Below are 21,079 nucleotides of genomic sequence, written 5' to 3'. Positions count from 1 at the left end.
GGTTCTCAGGTTTCCCTGCTTGCTTGTCTACCTCGATGAGAGACAGCAAAGAATTTTGTCTCTGCATGCTCTGGTTGCCCTCACTCGGGACAACACAGCACTCTGCAACATGGAGCCAGAGCTGCCCGTGGGTACTCTGGTGCTTCTCGTGGATGCGTTGCTGCAAGCCTGGCTGCACTTGCTGCAGGCTGCCATCCAGGAGGTCCATCGGGGAGGCTGTCAGTATCCAGGAGGCTCTGCAGGAGAGCTTCCACCCTGAGGAGCACTAAGAGCCTCCTTGGTCTGCCCCACTGGGGGCTTGTGCCTCATTCCTCCCTCACGTCCTTCCACTTACCCCTCCCTAGCCCCCCCTCCTGATGTCAAATAAAATACACATATTTTCAAAAATATAAACTCTGTTTATTTAACAAAAGTGGGGGGGAGGTATGAAACTCTGGAGAGACTGGGGAAAGGAGGCAGGAGAGGGGAAGATAGAGGGTGGGAGGGGAGGGAACCTGGGAGGAGGGAGCTGGAAGGGAGAAGCAAGGGAAAGAAAGGGGAGGGAAAGCTCAGAGTTCAGGGGTGGGGGTCTTGCCGGGCCAACTGTCTCACAGCATGGCGGGAGGTTGAGGAGGGAGAGGCGGGAGGAGGAGAAGGAGAGGGAGGAGGAGCGGAAGCTGGGGAGGCAGCAGGCACTGGAGCAGCACGAGGCAGCATGCTCTGCACCAGGGTCTGCAGATGGGCACAGATGGCATGACCCTGGGCAAGCAGTTCCCACCAGAACTCCTGTTTGTCCTGCACCCACTGCTCCATGGTGCGGTGCAGGGCTCGCAGGGCCCCCAGCTGCTGGTCTCAGAACCCCTGCAGTGTTGTGGTGAACCTGCTGAACGCTCAGGTGCGGGAGGATGTCTTGGACGGGGTGGTGCGCCCTGCACGCGCACCTGGTGTGGCTGTGGAGAAAGAAGAGAAGGGGCCAGTTCTCCCTGGGGACACAGTGGGTGAAGCCCAGCCCCCTTCTGCGAGGTGAGGATGACCATGCCTTGCACAGAGGCCATGGTCGGAGTGTCCAGCTATCCCCGGGAGTGGGAGCTGCCCGGAAACCACACCCATGCCCCAGTGCTGAATATCGTGCAGCCAAGATGGGGGGATATGTCCCCTGCCTCTGTGTATAGGAAGCTTGTGAAGGGAGGGTGTCCTGCTGTGTCCTGCCCTGGGGTCAGGAACATGTCAGGTCTCTTCACACATGCGTGTAGCTATCAGACCATGGCCCCTGTGTGGGCCCAGGGGTGGCACAGCATGTGCTCGCATGTGTACACGTTGCTGTGTGATCCGTGGTAAGCAAGGCCCACACACGTGTTCCCTAGTCTCCCTCCCTACACCCCTCCCCCGGGAAGGGGACAGTGATGGCACTTACATGGTGTGGCCTCCCCAGACGATGCTGGTGACTCCACTGCTGGGAAAGCTTGGGGGTCCGGCCGGTGTGGCACCCTCCGTGGCAGCTTCTCCTCTGCACCCTGGTCAGGGCCCTCCAGTCCCAGATCACTGCCCCCTGGGGTGGCACAGACCATCTCGCCCCCCATGATGCGGTCCAGGGCGTCAAAGTAGGGGCAGGTGTCTGCCCCTGCTGAGGAGCTGCCCTGAGTGGCCCTGGCGTATGCCTTCCACAGCTCCTTGATCTTCATGTGCACCTGTTCTTGTGTGTACATGTGGCCATGGTGCCAGCTATGCATCCGTAGACGGTGGCGTTCCTCCATCTAGTGCGGAGATCATGGACATTGGAGGCCTCTCCACAAACCTCAATGAGGTCCATGATCTCTGCACTAGTCCAGGAGGGCACCTGCCGTCTCCGGCCCCTGGCTGGCTCCTGGGAGCTGAGGGACTGGGTGGGGGACAGCTGGCTGGCACTGGCTGCCCAGATCATTCTCTGGCCACTGGGTGAGGGGCAGCGACTGCTGGCAGGCCTTGCTCTGGCATACAGTGTGGCCAAAGTCTACCCCTCTAAGGTCTCTGGGCCTGGGGGAGAGGAGAAGAGTTTTCCTGGTTTGGCCCAGAGTGGTCACAAGGGGAAACTGGGAAGGGCTGGAGGCCCCCATTTCAGAATAAGTGTCTACACAGCGCTTATTTCGAATTAGCTATTTCGAATTTAGCATTATTCCTTGTAGAATGAGGTTTACCAAATTCAAAATAAGTGCCCCGTTATTTCGATTTTATTTCAAAATAGCAGGTTGCCTGTGTAGACGCTAGGAAAATTAATTCAAAATAAGGGCTGTTATTTCAAATTAACTTTGATGTGTTAAACCCTATCAGATTTATTGGAGCATAAGGTTTAGTGGGCAAAGACCCACTTTGTCAGATGCCGAAGTCTATCAGGTGCCACAGGGCTTCTTGTTGTTTAGCTTAATTATGCAATTTTTACAGATAAGTTTTTCAACATCATATCAAATTTAACAAGATATTTCTTAAAAGAAGATAATGTCATATAATTTAGCAATAAGACCATTATTTAGTTTTGTAACAAGGCAACAAATTGATCACTATGATTAACTAAGGGTGCATCTACAAAGCACCCTAAATTTGAAATAAGATATGCAATTTGTGCTATGCAAATTGCATATCTTATTTTGACTCTATTTCAAAATAGCTTATTTTGAAATCTGGATCATCTAAATGGTGCCAAATTTCAAAATAACGTGCTATTTCGAGCCATTCCTTATCCCTCCTACAACGAGTTTTAAAAAGTAGCCTTTTTTCGAAAAAACCTCACCTGCGTCTAGACTGCAGCCGCGTTCTTTCGAAATTAAATCGAAAGAACGCGGCTTTTCTTTCGATGGCGGTAAACCTCAATTTACGAGGAAGAATGCCTTCTTTCAAAAGTTCCTCTTTCGAAAGAAGACGTTCTTGAATGTAAATAGGGCTTCTTTGAAAGAGAGCATCCAGACTCACTGGATGCTTTCTTTCGAAAAAGCAAGCCGCTTTTTCGAAAGTTCAATGTGCAGTCTAGATGCTCTCTTTCGAAAGAGGCTCTTTCGAAAGTATCTTTCGAAAGAGCCTCTTTCGAAAGAGGCTTGCAGTCTAGACATAGCCCTAGTGTAGACATGGCCCAAGTGAGTAGTTTAAATACATATATTTTCAACTGAATATGAGCATTAGATATCAAATACTTGCATTCAGCTGAATCATCTAGGCTAGTTTTGATGATTTGTAGAGACTCAATGAAATGAAATTTTTATAAATATCCTAGAAGGTACTGGAGGGGGAAGAGAAGTTCTTTAAGTTAAGGGCTGGTGCTAGCATATGAACAAATTGATATAAACTGGGCATCAATAAATGTAGGCTCAAAGTTAGATGAAGGTTTTAACCATTAGGGGAGTGATGTTCTAGAACAGTCTTCTAAGGAGATTAGTGAGGGCAAAAGACCTAACTTGTTTCAAGACTGAGCTTGATAAAATGTATGGAGTGAATAGCATGATGAGTTTCAGAAGGGTGGCCAGGTTAGTCTGTAACTGAAAAAAACTTAAAAAACAATGAATAGTCTTGTAGCACCTTAGGGGAGGGCTGGGGGGCATTGGGTGTGTGACTCGATCTGTGCCAGGTTCAGGGTCTGCTGGCTGGGTGCTGGCAGGCTTGCACCTGGCACGGGCACCGTAGCCAGCCCGTGCCCCTTTAAGGTGTCCGGGGCCGGGAGGGGGGCATAGAGTTTCCCTGGTGTTGGCCAGAGTGGCCACCAGGGAAACCTGGGGAGGGCTAGCCTCCCACTAGTTCGAACTAAAGGGCTACACAGTCCTTAGTTCGAACTAGCTAGTTCGAACTAGGCGTTAGTCCTCGTAAAATGAGGTTTACCTAGTTCGAACTAAGCGCTCCGCTAGTTCGATTCAAATTCGAACTAGCGGAACGCTAGTGTAGCACCTAGGAAAGTTAGTTCGAACTAACGTCCGTTAGTTCGAACTAACTTTGTAGTGTAGACATACCCTTAGAGACTAACAAAAAATGTAAATGGTATCATGAGCTTTCGTGGGCACAACCCGCTTCTTCAGATGATGATGATGATAAGATTGCCTATAATGGCATATGGTCTATCCATGACAATTATCAAATATGTCTGACAGCCAAAGATGGGACAATAAAAAGTCCTAAGATACTACTGGGTTCTTCAGTGCCCTGAGATACCTCTGGCAAGATCCATCAGTCAGACACTTAGGAAAAAAGTGCTCACATACTCATAGTCTAACTTATCACCATATTTGGGGTCAGGAAGGAATTTCCTCATTGGTCAGTCTGGCAGAGACCTTCAGGGGATTTTCATCTCTCTCTATAGCATGGGCCACAGGGTTTGAACTAGGGTAAATGGTGGAGTTTTTGGAACTTGAAGTCTTTAAATCAAGGTTTGATTATTTCAGTAACTCAGCCAAAAGTTTTGGGCTTCCTATAGTTTGCAGATTATTTGAAACCATGTCCTATAAAAGAAATTGTGTATCCTCCTAATTACACCATCTAGAACTGGGCAAATATTAGCTGAACCAAATTTTTTTTTTTAATAAAATTGTTTTGGATTGATTCAAAATGGATTTTTGAACAGGTTTCTCATAAAAAAAAGTTTTATTTTGGAATTTTAGCCCCTTTTAAAAGCATAAGAACATAAGAAAAGCCATATTAGGCCAGACCAAAGGTCCATCTAGCCCAGTATCCTGTATTCTAACAGTGTCCAATGCCAGGTGCACTAGAAGGAATAAATAGAACAGGTGATCTGTCCCCCATCACCCATTCCCAGCTTCTGGCTCACAAACACTAGGGATGCCATTCCTGTCCATCCTGGCTAATAGCTGCTGATGGACCTATCCTCCATGAATTTAGCTAATTCTTTTTTGAATCCTGTTAAAGTCTTGGCCTTCACGCGATTTTAAAAACAAGCTAATTTGAAATGAAAAGTCAAAATGCTTCATCCTAGAAATGGCAAAATGAAATGGCAAACAATCATTTTTCCAGCCAAATTTATTTGCTAATACAGTTTGCAAATACAATCATACAATTATTTGCAAATAATGTTGTGCTCTGATAACTGTACATTTAAGCCAGTTAATACCATCTCTATTACTATCATGCCATGCTATGCCATAAACTAGTTATGAAAAGAGATACTAAAGAAAATATGGCTCTCATTTTTCTCAACCAAAACTTAAATACACTATTTCTGCAAGTTACTTGATTCCTACAGGCCAAGGGACTGACAATCTTAAATTATAGGCCTGAACCCTTAACTAGTGATGGGAATAGTACCAATGACAATTTGCCTGAGTAAGAGTCTCATCTGATATTGTTCTTGAAAACTTACTGAAATTTTTACTTGTGACTTGCAACAAAATCACTTTTTTAAAAAAATAGAGAATGATGCTAGGTAACAAAGACTTTGGTCTTTGTAAAGTACAGGCAGTCCCCGGGTTACATGGATCCGACCATCGGATCCCTACTTACAAACGGGGTGAGGCAACCCCACACTAGCTGCTTCCCCCCAGCAGACCAGGGAGACGCGAAGCTAGCGCCCCCCCCCCCCCCCAGCAGACCAGGGAGACGCGGAGCGGCTTTTCTCAGCAGACACCTCAGCTTGAGAATAAAGGACTGAGGGAAGTGAGGTGTGGGAGAATAAAACTGAGCTCTGGAGAAATGTTTAGCTAGAGTTTCCCCTACAATATGTACCAGTTCCGACTTACATACAAATTCAACTTAAGAACAAACCTACAGTCCCTATCTTGTACGTAACCCGGGGACTGCCTGTACCAATTAAATAGAGAAGATCTTGATTCACAAACACTAAGGATTTGATAGCTCATTACTTAACATCACATGACCCTTTCCATTCCCTTTGAGGGTTGACATAAATTTAGAATTTCTGTGTTACACAGTTTAGCAGATGTTTCAGAAGCAAAATATTCTTTGATTTACATCAGCTACTACACATTAAATCTCACTGAGAAGTACTAATTTATAAAACAGTGTTCGTGCTTGGCATCTGTAACTCTGGATAAAATGTTTCAGAGGGGTAGCCATGTTAGTCTGTAACTTTAAAAATGAGTAGACCTGTGGCATGGGCAAAACCAACTTCTTCAGATGAAATTATCTTGAGTGGAGAAAGAAGGGGAACTTTCAGAATAAGAAGGGAGAGGGAGAAAAATAATTACTTGTTAATTGTAATTCCAGTGCTAATAAGGCTAATTGAGTGAGTTGGAAGTGTCCCATACTTAGCTTTTGATGTCAATAAGGTGTTGAATGTAAGGAAAGCTGGTGTTATAATATGTTAAACAGTTCAAGTCTTTGTTCAGGCCAAAGGAGATGATGTCACATTTGCAAATGGAGGTCAGTTCTCCACTCTCTCTGTGTAATCATGAAATTCCCTTGTAGGAGAATGGCTACTTTCAATTCTATTAATGAGTGCCCAGTGCAGATTAAAATGTTCCCCTACAGGTTGCAAAATGTCAAATGAAATGTAATGTGGATAAGTGTAAAGTAATGCACATTGGGAAAAATAACCCCAACTATACGTATAGTATGATAGGGGCTAATTTGGCAATGACAAATCAGGAAAGAGATCTTGGCGTTGAGGTTAGATCCATAAAAGGCTATTAGCCAGGGGATAGAAATGGTGTCCCAGGCCTCTGTTTGTCAGAGGCTGGAGAAGGATGGCAGGAGACAAATCGCTTGACCATTGTCTTCGGCCCACCCTCTCTGGGGCACCTGGTGCTAACCACTGTCGGCAGACAGGCTACTGGGTTAGATGGACCTTTGATCTGACCCAGTACGGCCGTTCTTATGTTCTTATGTTTCTGTGTGTTACCATTTTGAATATCTGTTTTGTGCAGTAGCTTTTTGTTTAAAAAAAAAAAGTGCCAGTACTCATTGCTTGAGGAAAGTAAATTTGGAAAATGCCTCTCCCACCTTTCTTCCTGTGTCATGCGCATAAGCAAAAAGCACATTTTTCATCTTGTTGATCCTGAAGGAGTCAGTCAGGCTGGGGGCTGTGCAGGGGTAAAGCGGTGGGTGCGAGTGCTCCCAAGGCCAGCAGGGGGCTGTGCTGGGGGAAAGCGGCGCGGTGAGAGTGCTCAGGCCCAGCAGGGGGCTGTACCGAGGGGGGGGGGAAGCGGTGTGGTGCGAGTGCTCCCAAAAAAAGGTGCCAGTGTGCCATACTGGTGCGTACTGTCACAAAAAAGCACTGTTTTTGTGTCCTATCCATTAATCCTTTGTCATAGAGATTGTCCAGTTTGACCACTATACATGGCAGAGGGGCACTGCTAGAACTCGATGGTATATATCACGAGCATGTGCAATTTTATGAGCCTCTGATGTGGTGGCTTATGATTTCTGGATAACAAGATGTAACTATCAGTACAGCATGCCTTCAGAATGTTTACCATTGGCAGGAAGGTTTTAAAAGGGCCACATTCTGCTAGCATTTACACTGGTAAATCCACTGAGTTCATGATTGGAGGCACAGAACTGCAGGTGCCTCAAATCACGTCATTGATTTTGGTGTGTTGAGGCAGTAAGCTTGCCCATGACAGAAAACCTGCATGTTCAATTGAGATATCAAACTTCGGATAATTTATCACATTATAATATCAACATAGTGATAATTTACAACAAAAGACATTTCCTGAGGATAAATTACCAGCCGGGAGGAAATGATGGCTGCAGGCCAGGTGAATGAATTTTCCTAATAAAATCTGCATGTAACTTTTAGGGTAACAAGAACAAAACTTGCAGTATCTTTGCCTTTCAGTAACATTGCAACACACTCTTAACTTCCTGGGGTCATAAGGATGTATTTTGAAGAAAAACACAAAAAGGGGTTCTGTTTTGAAAATGCAAATGGTACACAGAAGTAATCATTTTATATACCCTGGGAATCTGAATGGACTTTGTTGTATAATATACTACCATATTTAACCAGCATTGCTCAGATCCATACCTTAATTCAGGGGTCTTTTTAAATAAAAGGAAAATGTACATGCTTTATTTAAATGATTGTACTTTTAAAAATACAGTGTTATTTTTATGAAGTTAATTTTTATTTTGGATTTCTTAAAAAAAAGCAGTTAAAACTTTCCATTTAATTTTTTTAGTAAATGTTTTAAAAAGGGAATTCCATCAAGCATATTTTTTCTTATCTTTTGCTATGTTTTAACAAAGAAGGACTATAGTCATTTTGGTTTCAAATAACGTTTTTCTAGTTTTCAAAACTTAAGCATCAATTTAGCTGTGCCAAAACAGTGCTTTATTCCAAATGTTTCCATTTTCTCTCTTTTCTGTAAGATTTATTTAGAAGTAATCTGATATCAGGTTCATCCTATTTTTCCAGCTTAACTTGACTCCGACCAGGGGTGAAAGTAATTTAAATTTCTTACATGGCTAGGGCAAGGTGTGAGAGGGATTCAGGGCACGGAATTAGGATATATATGGATGGGAGCAGGAGTCAAGGCAGGAGGTTGAGGGTGTGGGAACTGTAGAAGTCAGGGTTGGGGGGTGAGAAGAAGCTCAGCATAGGGGGTGGGGGGTGGTGCAGAAATTAGGCCAGGGGGCTGGAGTGTGGGGGGCTCAGGGCAGGGAGTTGGTTCTGCGGGGAGGGAAGGGGTCAAAAGCTGCTTGCTCTTCCCTTCCTGTCCCTGTCAGGAAGCAAGAGCAAAGTGCACAGCTCATCTGCCCCCTGCCCTCCCCAGCCAGAATGAAAGGAATGCAGCAAACTGCGCACTTTTCCTTTGCTCTGTGACAGTGATGAAGGTGAACAGCCAGCAACATCCCCGTACGAATCTGACGTCCCCATATGTTCTCCCTAAATTATACCTATGCTGGGCAGCTCAGAGCTGGGGCAGTCCTGGACGGGGGCAGGAGGGCCCCCACCCAGCCCCTTTAACTTTCTCCTTAGTGTGGCAGCTTGTACCGGAGCCCTAAGAGCGAGGTTGGGAGTTTGCACCACCTTCTCCTGCAGCCGACCACCCCAGTCAGCTGGCTCCTTACTGGAGCAGTGCACCCTGGTGCACGCTGGCTTACTTTTACCTCTCATTCAGTCTCCTTCAATATTGGCTGAATTATGTCAATTGTGAGGACTGTACTTGATTTGATTATTCTTTTTTCTGTTTGGTTTTATGAGAAGCAATCCTATTCCAGGCACATCCCATTTTCCTGGCACAACCAACTCCTTATGTTGCAATAACTCTAAATCTGAATGTACACAGGTATGGGTTCAAATTTATGGACTGATACAAAGGCCACTGAAATTAATATGAGTCTAAGCATCAACTTCATTGGGCTCTGGATTAATTTTTTAGGCACAGCCTTACCAACATTAATACATGTGACTTACTTTGGCTACATAATTACTAGTCCTATGGTATAATTATTCACATACTAGATGTTGGCAGGGCTGGGCTCTTAGAAGCTGTGCTTAGGCCCCTTTGAAAATGTGATTCAATATGATTTTGTAAGAAAAAAATCATTTGGATTACATTCAACAACACAAAGTCACATGGTCTTTACCTCAGTTCAGGAACAAGCAAGGAATGGCACCACAACGTGTGGCTTAAATGTCAACATTTATTTTGAAAAGTAAGTAGTGTCTAATTCCGATACATTTCACAAACTAGTCCTGAAAAAGAAGAGATGGAAGCTAAAGATTAGGCTGTAGCTAAACAGTTCAGTTATGATTTAAAATGTGGCCGGAAGCTCCTTCTCTTGTTTAATGAGTTTGAGAACTGTAAATTTGGAGTGCTAAATTCAGAACTGTTTCCACTGGCAGCATTGCGGAAACTAAACAAAGCTAGAGAATGTAAGAGTAATTCTCTAGCTTTAGATGTTTCTATAATCTGTTCTTGGGAGATCTGAAGGCTTATCTGATTTATGTTATTCATGATCAAACTGGATGTCAAGAGGTTTGTTACAGAACCACATCTGGTCAGGTTTTCTTCAAAAAACTGTTTATAGAGCTCTTCCACTTTTGTATCCATGTAGTTGTTCAGCACAGAATTTGAAAGAGGCTGCTTGTGGAGCGTCATACTCCTTTCTCCACCGTCATCACCATTCAAGGACTTTGTAGCTGATTTTTCAAAATGCTCATTTAGAGAGGAATGGCCTAATGGAATATCTCCTGACAGTAAAATAGGGCCCTCAACAAGTTCATCACTTATATGGTCCATAACGCAACCTGAGTCGCTCATATAGTCTCCTACATGATCTCCTCCAATATGTAAGTCAGGATAGTTTTGATAAATACTGTGGCATGACCAGGATCTATACAAATCTGGCTGGTTTTCATAATTTTGTTCTCTTCCTGGTATATGTAAAGCTGTAGATATGGTTCCTTTAACATATACTTCATGTTCTTTTGCAGGTAGCTCTTTAGATTTCCATTGAAGCTGTTTATTATGTTCAGTTTTGCTACCTTTTGCAATGGTCTCATTCTGCTTCTCAGATTTTGAAGCAAAATCTTTAATTGCTGGTGTACCTATAAGGTGATCTTTCCAGGTTTTCCTTTCATCTTTTCTGTTCATGTGACATTTGTGGGGTTTATCTGTGTTCTGTTTTCTTTCTTTGTATATGATTCCAGTTAGGATGCCTTCTGCCAACATGTTGATCAGTGCTAGAGACTCAGTAACACAGAGAGTTCATTAATTCCTGCAATCACAAAGAAGCCATGTAAGGTAATGCAAAGTAAGTGTAAGGGTTGTTTTATCCTTAATTGGATTAAAAAGTTTTTTAAAAAGTATGTTTCATGCAGACTGTAATGTGTGAAAGGTTATTTTAACAAACAGTAATTAAATTGCTTTTTCACCAATTTCACTTTTATAACCAAAATAAAGCCATCATTTCAACAAAAATAAAATTTGATCCTTAATGTTCTGTAGCATCTAAGTCGTGGACTCCTCTTTTGAATTGAGATAATTGTGCTACCTACACATGACTTGTTTTCAGTAAGACTTAATCAATGAAGTCTTTTCATCAGGTGACTCTCAACAGGTATAAAATCAGCATAGTTCTACAGAAAGCAACAGCGCAACACCTGATTTCACCATCTGAAGTTCTGTCTGATTATGTTAATCAATCCTCTACAGACTTTTTTAAAGCAAACTAAGGGATTTCGTGCAAAGTGTTGAACTCTCCTGTGAGATACTGAGTGGTGTCAACTTTTACTGCCTTCACTGTGAGCGGAGGATGGTCATTGCCTCCCAAGAGTGCTCAGCATCTTGCAATACCACATATTACATAACAATGTTGTTATGGGTGTGTCTCTGAACTATTAGCCAAAACGTAAGCAGATACTATAACGAGCTCTTGTATTACTAAGATTCCATAATTTTACTAAATTTACAGCATTCATCCACTAGTACAGTATGAAACATTATCATGAATAATTAAAAAACAACATATCACAAATGAGTTAGTTACTACATTCTGTAATGCCTTCATCTGTAACACCGTAATTGTATTTGCTCTCACAGAGCTCAATCCTGCACTCTTTGGAGTCAATGGCAAAATTTCAGTTTATGGAGCAGGATCAAGCCTTTAGGGCTTGGTCAAGCCTCCCACTGAAATGAAGGAGTCTTTTCATTGACTTCAGTCGGAGGTGGCTCTGAACCACATTGGCTAAGGACCACATTGTAGCTGTTCCTTACGTGGGAGAATAAAGCGGGAGAACACCAAAAGTCTCTTCTTCACTCTAAATACTTTGCAATGTTAGCGCTGCACAGCAGGGGGATTGCTTCTTTTGTGCATCTCTAGAGCACTCAGGATTTGTCTACATCACCTCAGCTCAGAGTTGATAGACTAGGCTAGCAGGGCTCACACCAGCACTTTAAAAATCCATTTAAATCAGAGAGTAGCTGTTTTATATAAAGAGACACTTCTGTAGAGCAGGTGTGATGCCAAAACCAAGCCTTAAAATAAAATCAATTCTGTATTGGAAAAGGTTAAGTACTCCACATATTAATATACACACTCTAATTCAGATGTCATAAGACTGGCACCAGGACTCAAAACCAGCACAATACACTGATCCTACAGACCTTAAAATCATTTAATCATTTACTTTATCTTCAATACCTTTCACACATGCAAAGATACAGCATAAAATTTTTTAAAAAAATTTTAATTTTAAAATTGCCTCCTCCTAAGTGCCACTTTCAAAAGAGGCACAGGCACTTATGAGCCTAAATCTCATTAAAAGTCAATGGAACTCAGGTAACTATATGACTAACTCACTTTTGAAAATGGGAGGTAAGCCCAGATGTGTGAAGATATTTAGGCACCTAACTTCTGTTGAAATCAATTGGAGTTAGGTGCCTAATAATTTTGAGGATCTGGGCCTAAGTTATTTATGAAAATTGTGCCTCTAATGTTTGGTAACTGTTCAAAGTGTTAAATCAAGATGTCAAAAATATGCAAACCTTAGAAAGTATTCTTTAAAAATCAATACATATATTTTAAGTTATTTAAGCAAAATAAGAGTGACTCTAAATTCTGGAACAAAAGATAAGCTGAGACAAACTAAAGAAAACCAGACTTACCCTTTCAGAATCAGTATAAGATGTGGATAGTCATACAGTCTAACATTTCACTACTACAACTGCAGCAAACTTAGGATAAATTCCTTCTCTCTTTATTTACTGTAGACAGTCTGAGCATTTACTGGAGAACAAACAATTTTATTCCTCTTTTTGTACTTTTAAAACAGAAGTACCGTCACCAATGGAAAACCATGTGGTCCGTCAACAAGCAGTGACAGCAAATCCAAAAGAGGATGTAAAAATGGGTATGGCTAGGATGAATTCTGATGTAATGTTTGCAACTACCATGACAGTTATTTAATTTTGCAATAAGTTAACTTAAAATTAACTAAGATTACAAAAGGCTTAGTGTGTCTAATGTATTTCTGTTGGATAACTCTAGCCATGCTCGTAATACATTTCAAAATGCAAGGATGCAATCAAGCATTCTATTGCTCATTTCCATCTACAAATAACTGAATTTAGTTATTAAATTAGATACGTCTCTGATTTTTACAGGCAAATGTTGTCTATATGTGCAAGTTTCTTGATTTGCAGATGTAGGACATGCATAAGTGAGAGGAAGAATATAATGATTGTTTTTTAAAATGTAATGCTCAGAACAAGGTCAGTAGATCACGCTGCTCTGTCCCTCCTTGTAGACAGAGTGCACACAGCCAACCAGCTGCTGGCAATTTGCAGTGTCCTAATGTTATCAACTGTAACTTGGGCACTGACAAACTTGGGCTGGGACATAATCTGGGATTTTCACAATAATCAAACAGCCCATGGTTCTGGCACTATTGCTGATGTTTCTCTGAAGTGGATCTTTCCCTTCTTTCTCATTTTTTGTAACCTTTGGTAGAAGCTTTTTATCACAAGATGTGTCCCTTTAAGAGGAAACAGGACCAGTCCCCTGGAAATAGGTAGCTGCTTCTGAGTGTGGATGATCTCTCCCATTTGAGTAAACCTGGACTAATTCAACTGGGCTATTGTCTCAGCTGAGAAAGGAAAGAGTTCTTCTAAGGACCTAAGGGCTTAAACAGAGTTCATGCTTTTGAAAATCCCACTAAGTACTTATCTAGAGAGCCCTGCACAGATACAAAACGAGTAGTCCTGTAGCACCTGCATCTGCAAAAATGGTATTAGGATATCTGCATTGACAAACACGGATACAGATACCCACAGATATAAAAAGGATATCTGCAAATTTGCATGATTCTAAATCCAAAATTTGTGTCTACAAAAGTAAACCATGGATAACTGCACCCACATCTGCAGATCCACAGATATAAAGCAGATAACTGCAGATTTACAGATTTGCAGGGCTCTGCTTATTTGCATCTTCAGCTGCTTAAATACCTTTGACAATTTTTTCCCAAGTTCTCACAATCTATTCAGAATACAAATTCCTTAGGGAAGAAAGTTTCTTTTTGCTTTGCATTTGCACAAGGCCTAGGAAAATGCTTCATGAATGGGGCTCTAATGTGCTGCCATAATACAACTAACATATTCTAATAGTAAGAATACCAGTTTCTCACATGGTTTCTGAAACTCTTACCCAATGAGAAATGAGTGCCATTGGAGCTATCTGTTTAGTACTTTACTAAAATTGAATGCAAGCAAGTTATCTAAATAAACTTGCTCCCTTCCCATGGTCCTCCAAGTAAATAAAATACAAATATAAAACCAAGGGTTAATATACAATTCTCCATTAGGTTTGATTCAGTAGGAACAGATTGCAATTTGTTGTATGAAACTGAATAGCACTGGCGTGCGTACGGGGTGTGCCGGGTGTGCCGCCCCCCCACCCCGATCTCCCCCGGCCAGCCCCCGACCCCCCCCCCACCAGCTCTGCTTCCCGGCCCCGCCTCTTCCTCCCAGCCAGCCCCGCTCCCCTCCCGGCTGGTCTTTCCTCCTGCCTCATGAAGCGTGTCCGGTATTTTTTTTTAAGACTACCTGGTAACCCTATAGGCTGTGTCTACACTGGCGCGATCTTGTGCCTAAGTGGCTGCTTTTGCACGAAAACTTGCTGCCTGTCTACACTGGCCGTGTGTTCTTGTGCAAGTAAACTGACGTTCTACCGTATAAAATCAGGGCTTCTTGCAGAAGAACTATGATGCTCCCGCTCAGGAATGAGCCCTCTTGCACAACTGTTCTTGCCCAAGAGGCCAGTGTAGACAAGCAACATGAATTTTTTGTGCAAGAAAGCCCTATGGTTAAAATAGCCATCAGCGCTTTCTTGCGCATGAGAGCGTCTACACTGGCATGGATGCTCTTGCGCAAAAGCACATCTCTTGCGCAAAAGCACATGCCAGTATAGACGCTCTCTTCTGGAAGAGTTTTTGCACAAGAACTCTTCCACAAAAGAGTTCTTGCGCAAGAAGCTGCCAGTGTAGACGTAGCCATAATGTCTAAAAAAAGTGGCTTTGCATTTTAATTTAATCGCATGGTATGCTCTTTTAGTTTTAAAGTATGGATTGCTGTATTATGCAATAAGCGCCGAATTGCACATGTAAAAAACAAACTAAGAAGTACAATGTCCCATACCTAAGTTTGTATTTTTTAAGTAAAGGTTAACTGTTAATTTAAAAAAATTAAGTTGAGTTAAGTTTTAGTTTCTTTAGTTTGATGAATAAAAATAATGTCCTTTATGATTGAGTATTCAATAAATATTTGCCTTAAAAAAAAAATTCCCTTGGTGCACACCCAATGAAATGTGCTGCACACGCCTATGCTGAATATCCAAGTGTTAAACTTCAAATTTTCTTGGAAATGAGGTTCCTATTGTGGAAAATAGAGGGTCCTTCCTACAGCATTTCCATTTATAACTGGATTATTGTACAGATGACGCTAGCCCTATCATTTAATGGACTGTGTAGTATGTCGTGTATCTTAAAGTACACAATAAATTCATTTGGCATAACCACGATAGACTCTCCAAAACTAAAATTTAATAAACTCATTGGTGGATCAGCTCCTCACATTTTGTTCCATTTACCTACATTACAATGAGTCTCAGAACCATATGCAAGAATTCCTGTGGGAAGAGGGGTGCATTTTTTGTAAATGTGGACCACAAGGGTGTGAATGCACCCCTCCCCATGGTCCTCCAAGTAAGCAGGAATATCAGCCTCAGCCTTCCCCCAACTGGTCAGAGCATGAGTCCAGCAGAGGGTCCAGCGGCAACCAAAATGATTAGGGGGCTATAGCATATGACTTATGAGGAGAGGCTGAGGGAGTTGGGTCTGTTTAGTCTGCAGAAGTGAAGAGTGAGGGGGGATTTGATAGCAGCCTTCAACTTCCTGAAGGGAGGTTCCAAAGAGGCTGGAGAGAGGCTGTTCTCAGTAGTGACAGATGGCAGAACAAGGAGCAATGGTCTCAAGTTGTGGTGGGAGAGGTCCCGGTTGGATATTAGGAAAAACTATTTCACTAGGAGGGTGGTGAAGCACTAGAATGGGTTACCTAGGGAGGTAGTGGAGTCTCTATCCCTAGAGGTGTTTAAGTCTCATCTTGACAAAGCCCTGGCCCGGTTGATTTAGTTGGGATTGGTCCTCCCTGGAGCAGGGGGCTGGACTTGATGACCTTCTGAGGTCTCTTCCAGCTCTATGGTTCTATGATTCTATGATCCTGCCTTCTTCTCGCCGGCCAGAGCTTGCTTACTTTTAGCAACCATGCGGGGGGCATCTCCACTCCCACATATGGGCCTAGTCTCCAGATATAGAAAAATGAGACAGGAAATTGGGAAATGTCTGTGCTTCACTATCTTAGTTACTTCCCTTTTCTTTAAATTAAAAAGTGCTGTTTTACAAGAGTTCAGTGCTACTTTATTTGCAGACCTAAGATTATAGTGCTAGATTTGTTAAATGAGGAAAGTGCAAAAAAACTAACAAAAGATAATTCTTCCCATGAAATAGTACAGAACAATACATAAAGTGCCATTAGTCCCAAGTCACAGAACAAACAAGAGTTCATGAACTGCAGAAGACTAATGTAGTTTTGGTTTTCAAATCTGTCAGTGACCAGCTGATATGACTGGTAAATCATGTGCATTTCCAAATAGGAAAGCTTTCTTTTTTAAATATAGGTACTTCAAATAAGTACAATGCTTTCAAGTACTAGTTAATAAATACACAGGCATTGAAAGAGTTTTTGGTTGGTTTGCTTAAGTTTCCTTCCCTTTGGCAGAAAATAAGAATTTAATGGTCTTGCAAGTACAGGCAGTCCCCGACTTACACGGATCTGACTTATGTCGGATCCGCAGTTACAAACGGGGCTTTTCTCGCCCCGGAGGATGCGGGCGGCGGGACCGCCCAGACGCGCCGCGGTCCTGCCGCCCGCGTTCTCCGGGGCGAGAAAAGCTGCTCCGCGTCTCCCTGGTCTGCTGGGGTGGCCCCCCGCAGCAGACCAGGGAGACGCAGAGCAAAGCCACGGAGGATGCGGGTGGGACCATGGCGCGTCTCGGCGGTCTGCCGCCCGCGTCTACCTGGTCTGCTGGGGGGGGGGCATAGCTAGTGCACCCCCCCCCCCAGCAGACCAGGCTTTTCTCACCGACGCCTGGGGTAGAGCAGCTGGGGTGCTGCTGGGTTGGTCCAGTAGCGCCAAGGAGCGGCGCTACTGGACCAACATGGCAGCACCCCAGCTGCTCTGCACCAGGCGTCCCCAAGTCAGCCGCTGCTGAAACTTACCAGCGGCTGACTAAAGGAAGCCTGAGGCAGAGTTGCTCTGCTCCAGGCTTCCTGGAATCAGCCGCTGATCAGTTTCAGCAGCGGCTGACTTGGGGACACCTGGGGTAGAGCTGCTGGGGTGCTGCCGGGTTGGTCCCCGCAGCGCTGAGGTGCGGCGCTGTGGTGACCTACCCGGCAGCGCCCCAGCTGCTCTGTCTCAGGCGTCCAGATTCAGCCTCTGTTGAAACTGATCAGCGGCTGATTCCAGGAAGCCCAGGGCAGAGCAACTCTGCCTTGGGCTTCCTGTAGTCAGCCGCTGGTCAGTTTCAGCAGTGGCTGAATCTGGATGCCAGTTCCGACTTACATACAAATTCAACTTAAGAACAAACCTACAGTCCCTATCTTGTACGTAACTCGGGGACTGCCTGTACTAGAAAAAAGTTCCTAACAGTATGCTGATGGAGGTAAAATGTCTAAGTGAAACACACAAATGCTATGTAATACATTGGACATTGTGAAAGCTCTCCTCTTGTGCAAAGTTAGTCTGATTATGTGTTATGCATTACAAATATTCAAATCCAAGTCAATCCAAACTCCAAAAATCGTATCATGTAATAAATACATGACAACTACAACATTTCATAAGTCCCTATCCTGAAAAAGTGTGGGTATGTCTACACTACAGCACTAATTGGAACTAACTTAATTAGAATTAGTTAATTCGAAATAAGCTAATTCGAATTAGTGCATCTAGACCTAAAAACTAATTTGAATTAGCGTTTTGCTAATTCGAAATAGCATGTCCACATTGATTGGACCCTGAACCGAAATTAAGGCTGGCAGGGCATCAGGTTAGGACTTAAGAGTGTGGAGCTGCTGCCTCAGGCTAGCCGAGGGCTGTGCTTAAAAGGACCCAACCCCCACCCCGTACAGACAGTTCTCAGGGTTCCCCGCTTCCTTGTCTAACTCGATGAGGAACAGCAAAGCAGTCCTGTCTTGGAGTGCCCTGAGTGCCCACACTCGGCACATCACAGCACTCGTCCATCAGCCCGGCTGCACTTGCCACAGGCTGCCATCTGGGGGGATCAATTAGGGGACTGTCGGAATCCAGGAGGCCCTAAAGGAGAGCTTCCACCCCGAGGAGCCTGCAGAGGCACCCCAGTCCTCCCAATCAGGGGCTCGTACCCCATTCCTCCCTCTCTTCCTTCCACTTATCCCTCCCTAGCCCCCCTTCCTGATGTAAAAAATAAAGGACACGTGTGTTCAAAAATAAAAAAAACTCTTTATTTAACAAAACTGGGGGGGGGATTAACCTCTGGGGAGACTGGGAAAAGGAGGTGAGAGAGGGGAAAAGAGAGGAGGGAGAGGGGAGGGGAAAACCTGGGAGGATGGAGCTGGAAGGGGGAAGCAAGGGGAAGAAGGAGGAGGGGAAGTATAAAACTATGGTATGCCATATCTTCAGTGCTGTGTACAGATGTGGTCTCCTCACCTCAAAAAAGATATTATGGCCTTGGAAAGGGTTCAGAAAAGGGCAACTAAAATGATTAGGGGTTTGGAACAGGTCCCGTATGAAGAGAGGCTAAAGAGACTGGCACTTTTCAGCTTAGAAAAGAGGAGACTGAGGGGGTATATAAAATCATGAGTGGTGTGAAGAGGGTGAATAAAGAAAAGTTCTTCATTAGTTCCCATAATATAAGGACTAGAGGACACCAAAAGAAATTAATGGGCAGCAGGTTTAAAACTAATACGCAAAAGTTCTTCTTCACACAGCACATAGTCAACCTGTGGAACTCCTTGCCACATGAGGAGGCTAGAACTATAACGGAGTTTAAAGAGAAGTGAGATAAATTCATGGAGGTTGGGTCCATGGAGTGCTATTAGCCAGGGGGTAGGAATGGTGTCCCTGGCCTCTGTTTGTGGAAGGCTGGAGATGGATGGCACGAGACAAATGGCTTGGTCATTGTCTTCGGTCCATCCCCTTTGGGGTATCTGGTGCTGGCTGCTATCAGCAGACAGGCTACTAGGCTAGATGGACATTTGGTCTGACCCAGTAAGGCCATTCTTATGTTCTAAGCTTAGGGTCGGGGGTCTCACTGGACCAACTTGATTTTCATGCAAACCTGGGAAGGGCTAGCCTCCGACTAGTTCAAATTAAGTGGCTACACAGCCCTTAATTCGAACTACTTAATTCGAACTAGGCATTACTCCTCATAGAATGAGGTTTACCTAGTTCGAATTAAGCGCTCCGCTAGTTCGATTTAAATTCGAACTAGCCGTTTGCATGGGTAGCCCCTATTAAAGTTAACTTGAACTAACGACTGTTAGTTCGAATTAACTTTGTAGTGTAGACATACCCAGTTTTAGGAAGAAATGATATTCATAACAGAACAGCTATGGAAAAGAATTCTCAACTCCAACATAAGGAGAATTCTGGCCTCCTTGTATTTGCCCACTATCAGCTACTGCTAGATGTAGGGGGAGAAACAAACGTGATCCACTTTTGACTATGTGAATCTGCATTTGCAGACCCCAAGAATCAGCTATGTTCCTTTGTCAGTGACTTGTCCATTTCCTCTTTCTAAATTCCTTTGAAGAGTTTCACTACCTATGTCATGTGCACTGCTTTCATGAGGATTTGAAGATACTTCTGTATAGCTCCTTCATTGCTTTGCCCCCCAATTAGCAGAAATGAGTACTTCTGCTGTACCATTTATTAGGGATGTTAGATATTATTTCTTTTAGTAATCGTGTAGCTGCAATAAGTTTTAGCAGTTACACGATTACTAAAATGTTCCCCTCCAAGGGTGGGGCTGGGAGTCAGTGCACTCCCGGCTCCATTCCCAGGGAGCCCCCTACCATCCCATGCCGCTGCCTCTGAATCAGAGGCAGCAGCGTAGGGTGGCAGGCGGGGTCAGTCCGCGAGGGGAGCTGGCTTAAAAAGCTGATACAGACAGTGCAGGGCAGGAGTAGCCCCCTGAGCTCTCCATGGACAAAGGCTGTTTCGACATCCTGCAGAGCAATGTATCAGAGGCAACAGGGCAGGGCAGCAGGCAGACTCTCCACATGGACCAGCTCTCACCTGCCACCCCGTGCTGCTGCCTCTGTGTCAGAGGCAACAGTGCAGAGTGGCAAGCGGCTCCCCTGCGTGCTCTTCATTTAAAACGCAGATCAGCGGGTTGGGACTGAGCCAGTTTGCCAGTCCAAGTTTAAACTGAAGATTGGGGTGGTTTGCAGTTAACCAGGACTGTTAACAATAAGCAGAGTTTCACTACCTATGTCATGTGCACTGCTTTCATGAGGATTTGAAGACACTTCTGTATAGCTCCTTCATTGCTTTGCCCCCCAATTAGCAGAAATGAGTACTTCTGCTGTACCATTTATTAGGGATGTTAGAATTGCTTATTGGTTAAATGGTTAGCTGGCTAGCCGCTAACACCCCTACTATTTATTCCCTTATCCACCCTTACTGTATTCTAAGTGAATATAAGAAACACACTTAATAGAGAGCTGAGTGCAACTAACTCCATAAAAATCTAATATTTAAAAGTTATTTTAGATAATTATTTCCGCAACATCATTATGAATGAAATTATCTTTCTAAGCAACTGAGTCAGTGCTAATAACAATTAAACATTTTTCCATTTTCATCAACCTTGACTTGGAAGAATCAACTTTGAGAGCAGATAGTTCAAATTCTATACAACTTACTCCCTGGCTCCTCTACCAAAACTACTAAATTAATGTCAATTGCAGTAATGTTGTTTGTAAATCAGAGCCACGCAATACAGGAATAACACACAGACAACCAGATTAAGGATGTTAAGGAATAGTTGACTAGTTGATTATCTGATAAGCAAATGCTTATTGGATAGTCAAGTCGACTAGTCAATATCTCCCCTCCCCCTTGCT

The 21,079-nt window shown here is 43.6% G+C and overlaps 1 protein-coding gene across 1 annotated transcript; it reads right to left on the bottom strand.

Annotated features, from left to right (window-relative positions):
• Positions 1-4,959: 4,959 nt before the first annotated feature.
• LOC102452923 (TLR adapter interacting with SLC15A4 on the lysosome-like) lies at positions 4,960-12,680 on the bottom strand. Its single transcript, XM_075940772.2, has 2 exons — positions 12,525-12,680; positions 4,960-10,635 (listed from the first exon to the last, which is right to left on the bottom strand). Exon 2 carries the CDS (start codon positions 10,587-10,589, stop codon positions 9,663-9,665), a length of 927 nt encoding a protein of 308 aa, XP_075796887.1. The 5' UTR covers positions 10,590-10,635; positions 12,525-12,680; the 3' UTR covers positions 4,960-9,662.
• Positions 12,681-21,079: the final 8,399 nt, after the last annotated feature.

Source organism: Pelodiscus sinensis, chromosome 13 (genome assembly GCF_052426305.1).
Source record: "Pelodiscus sinensis isolate ZL-2025 chromosome 13, ASM5242630v1, whole genome shotgun sequence".
Classification (NCBI taxonomy): domain Eukaryota; kingdom Metazoa; phylum Chordata; order Testudines; family Trionychidae; genus Pelodiscus; species Pelodiscus sinensis.
Note: the sequence above shows the minus strand (reverse complement) of the source record. Positions and strands in the feature narration are given on the sequence as shown.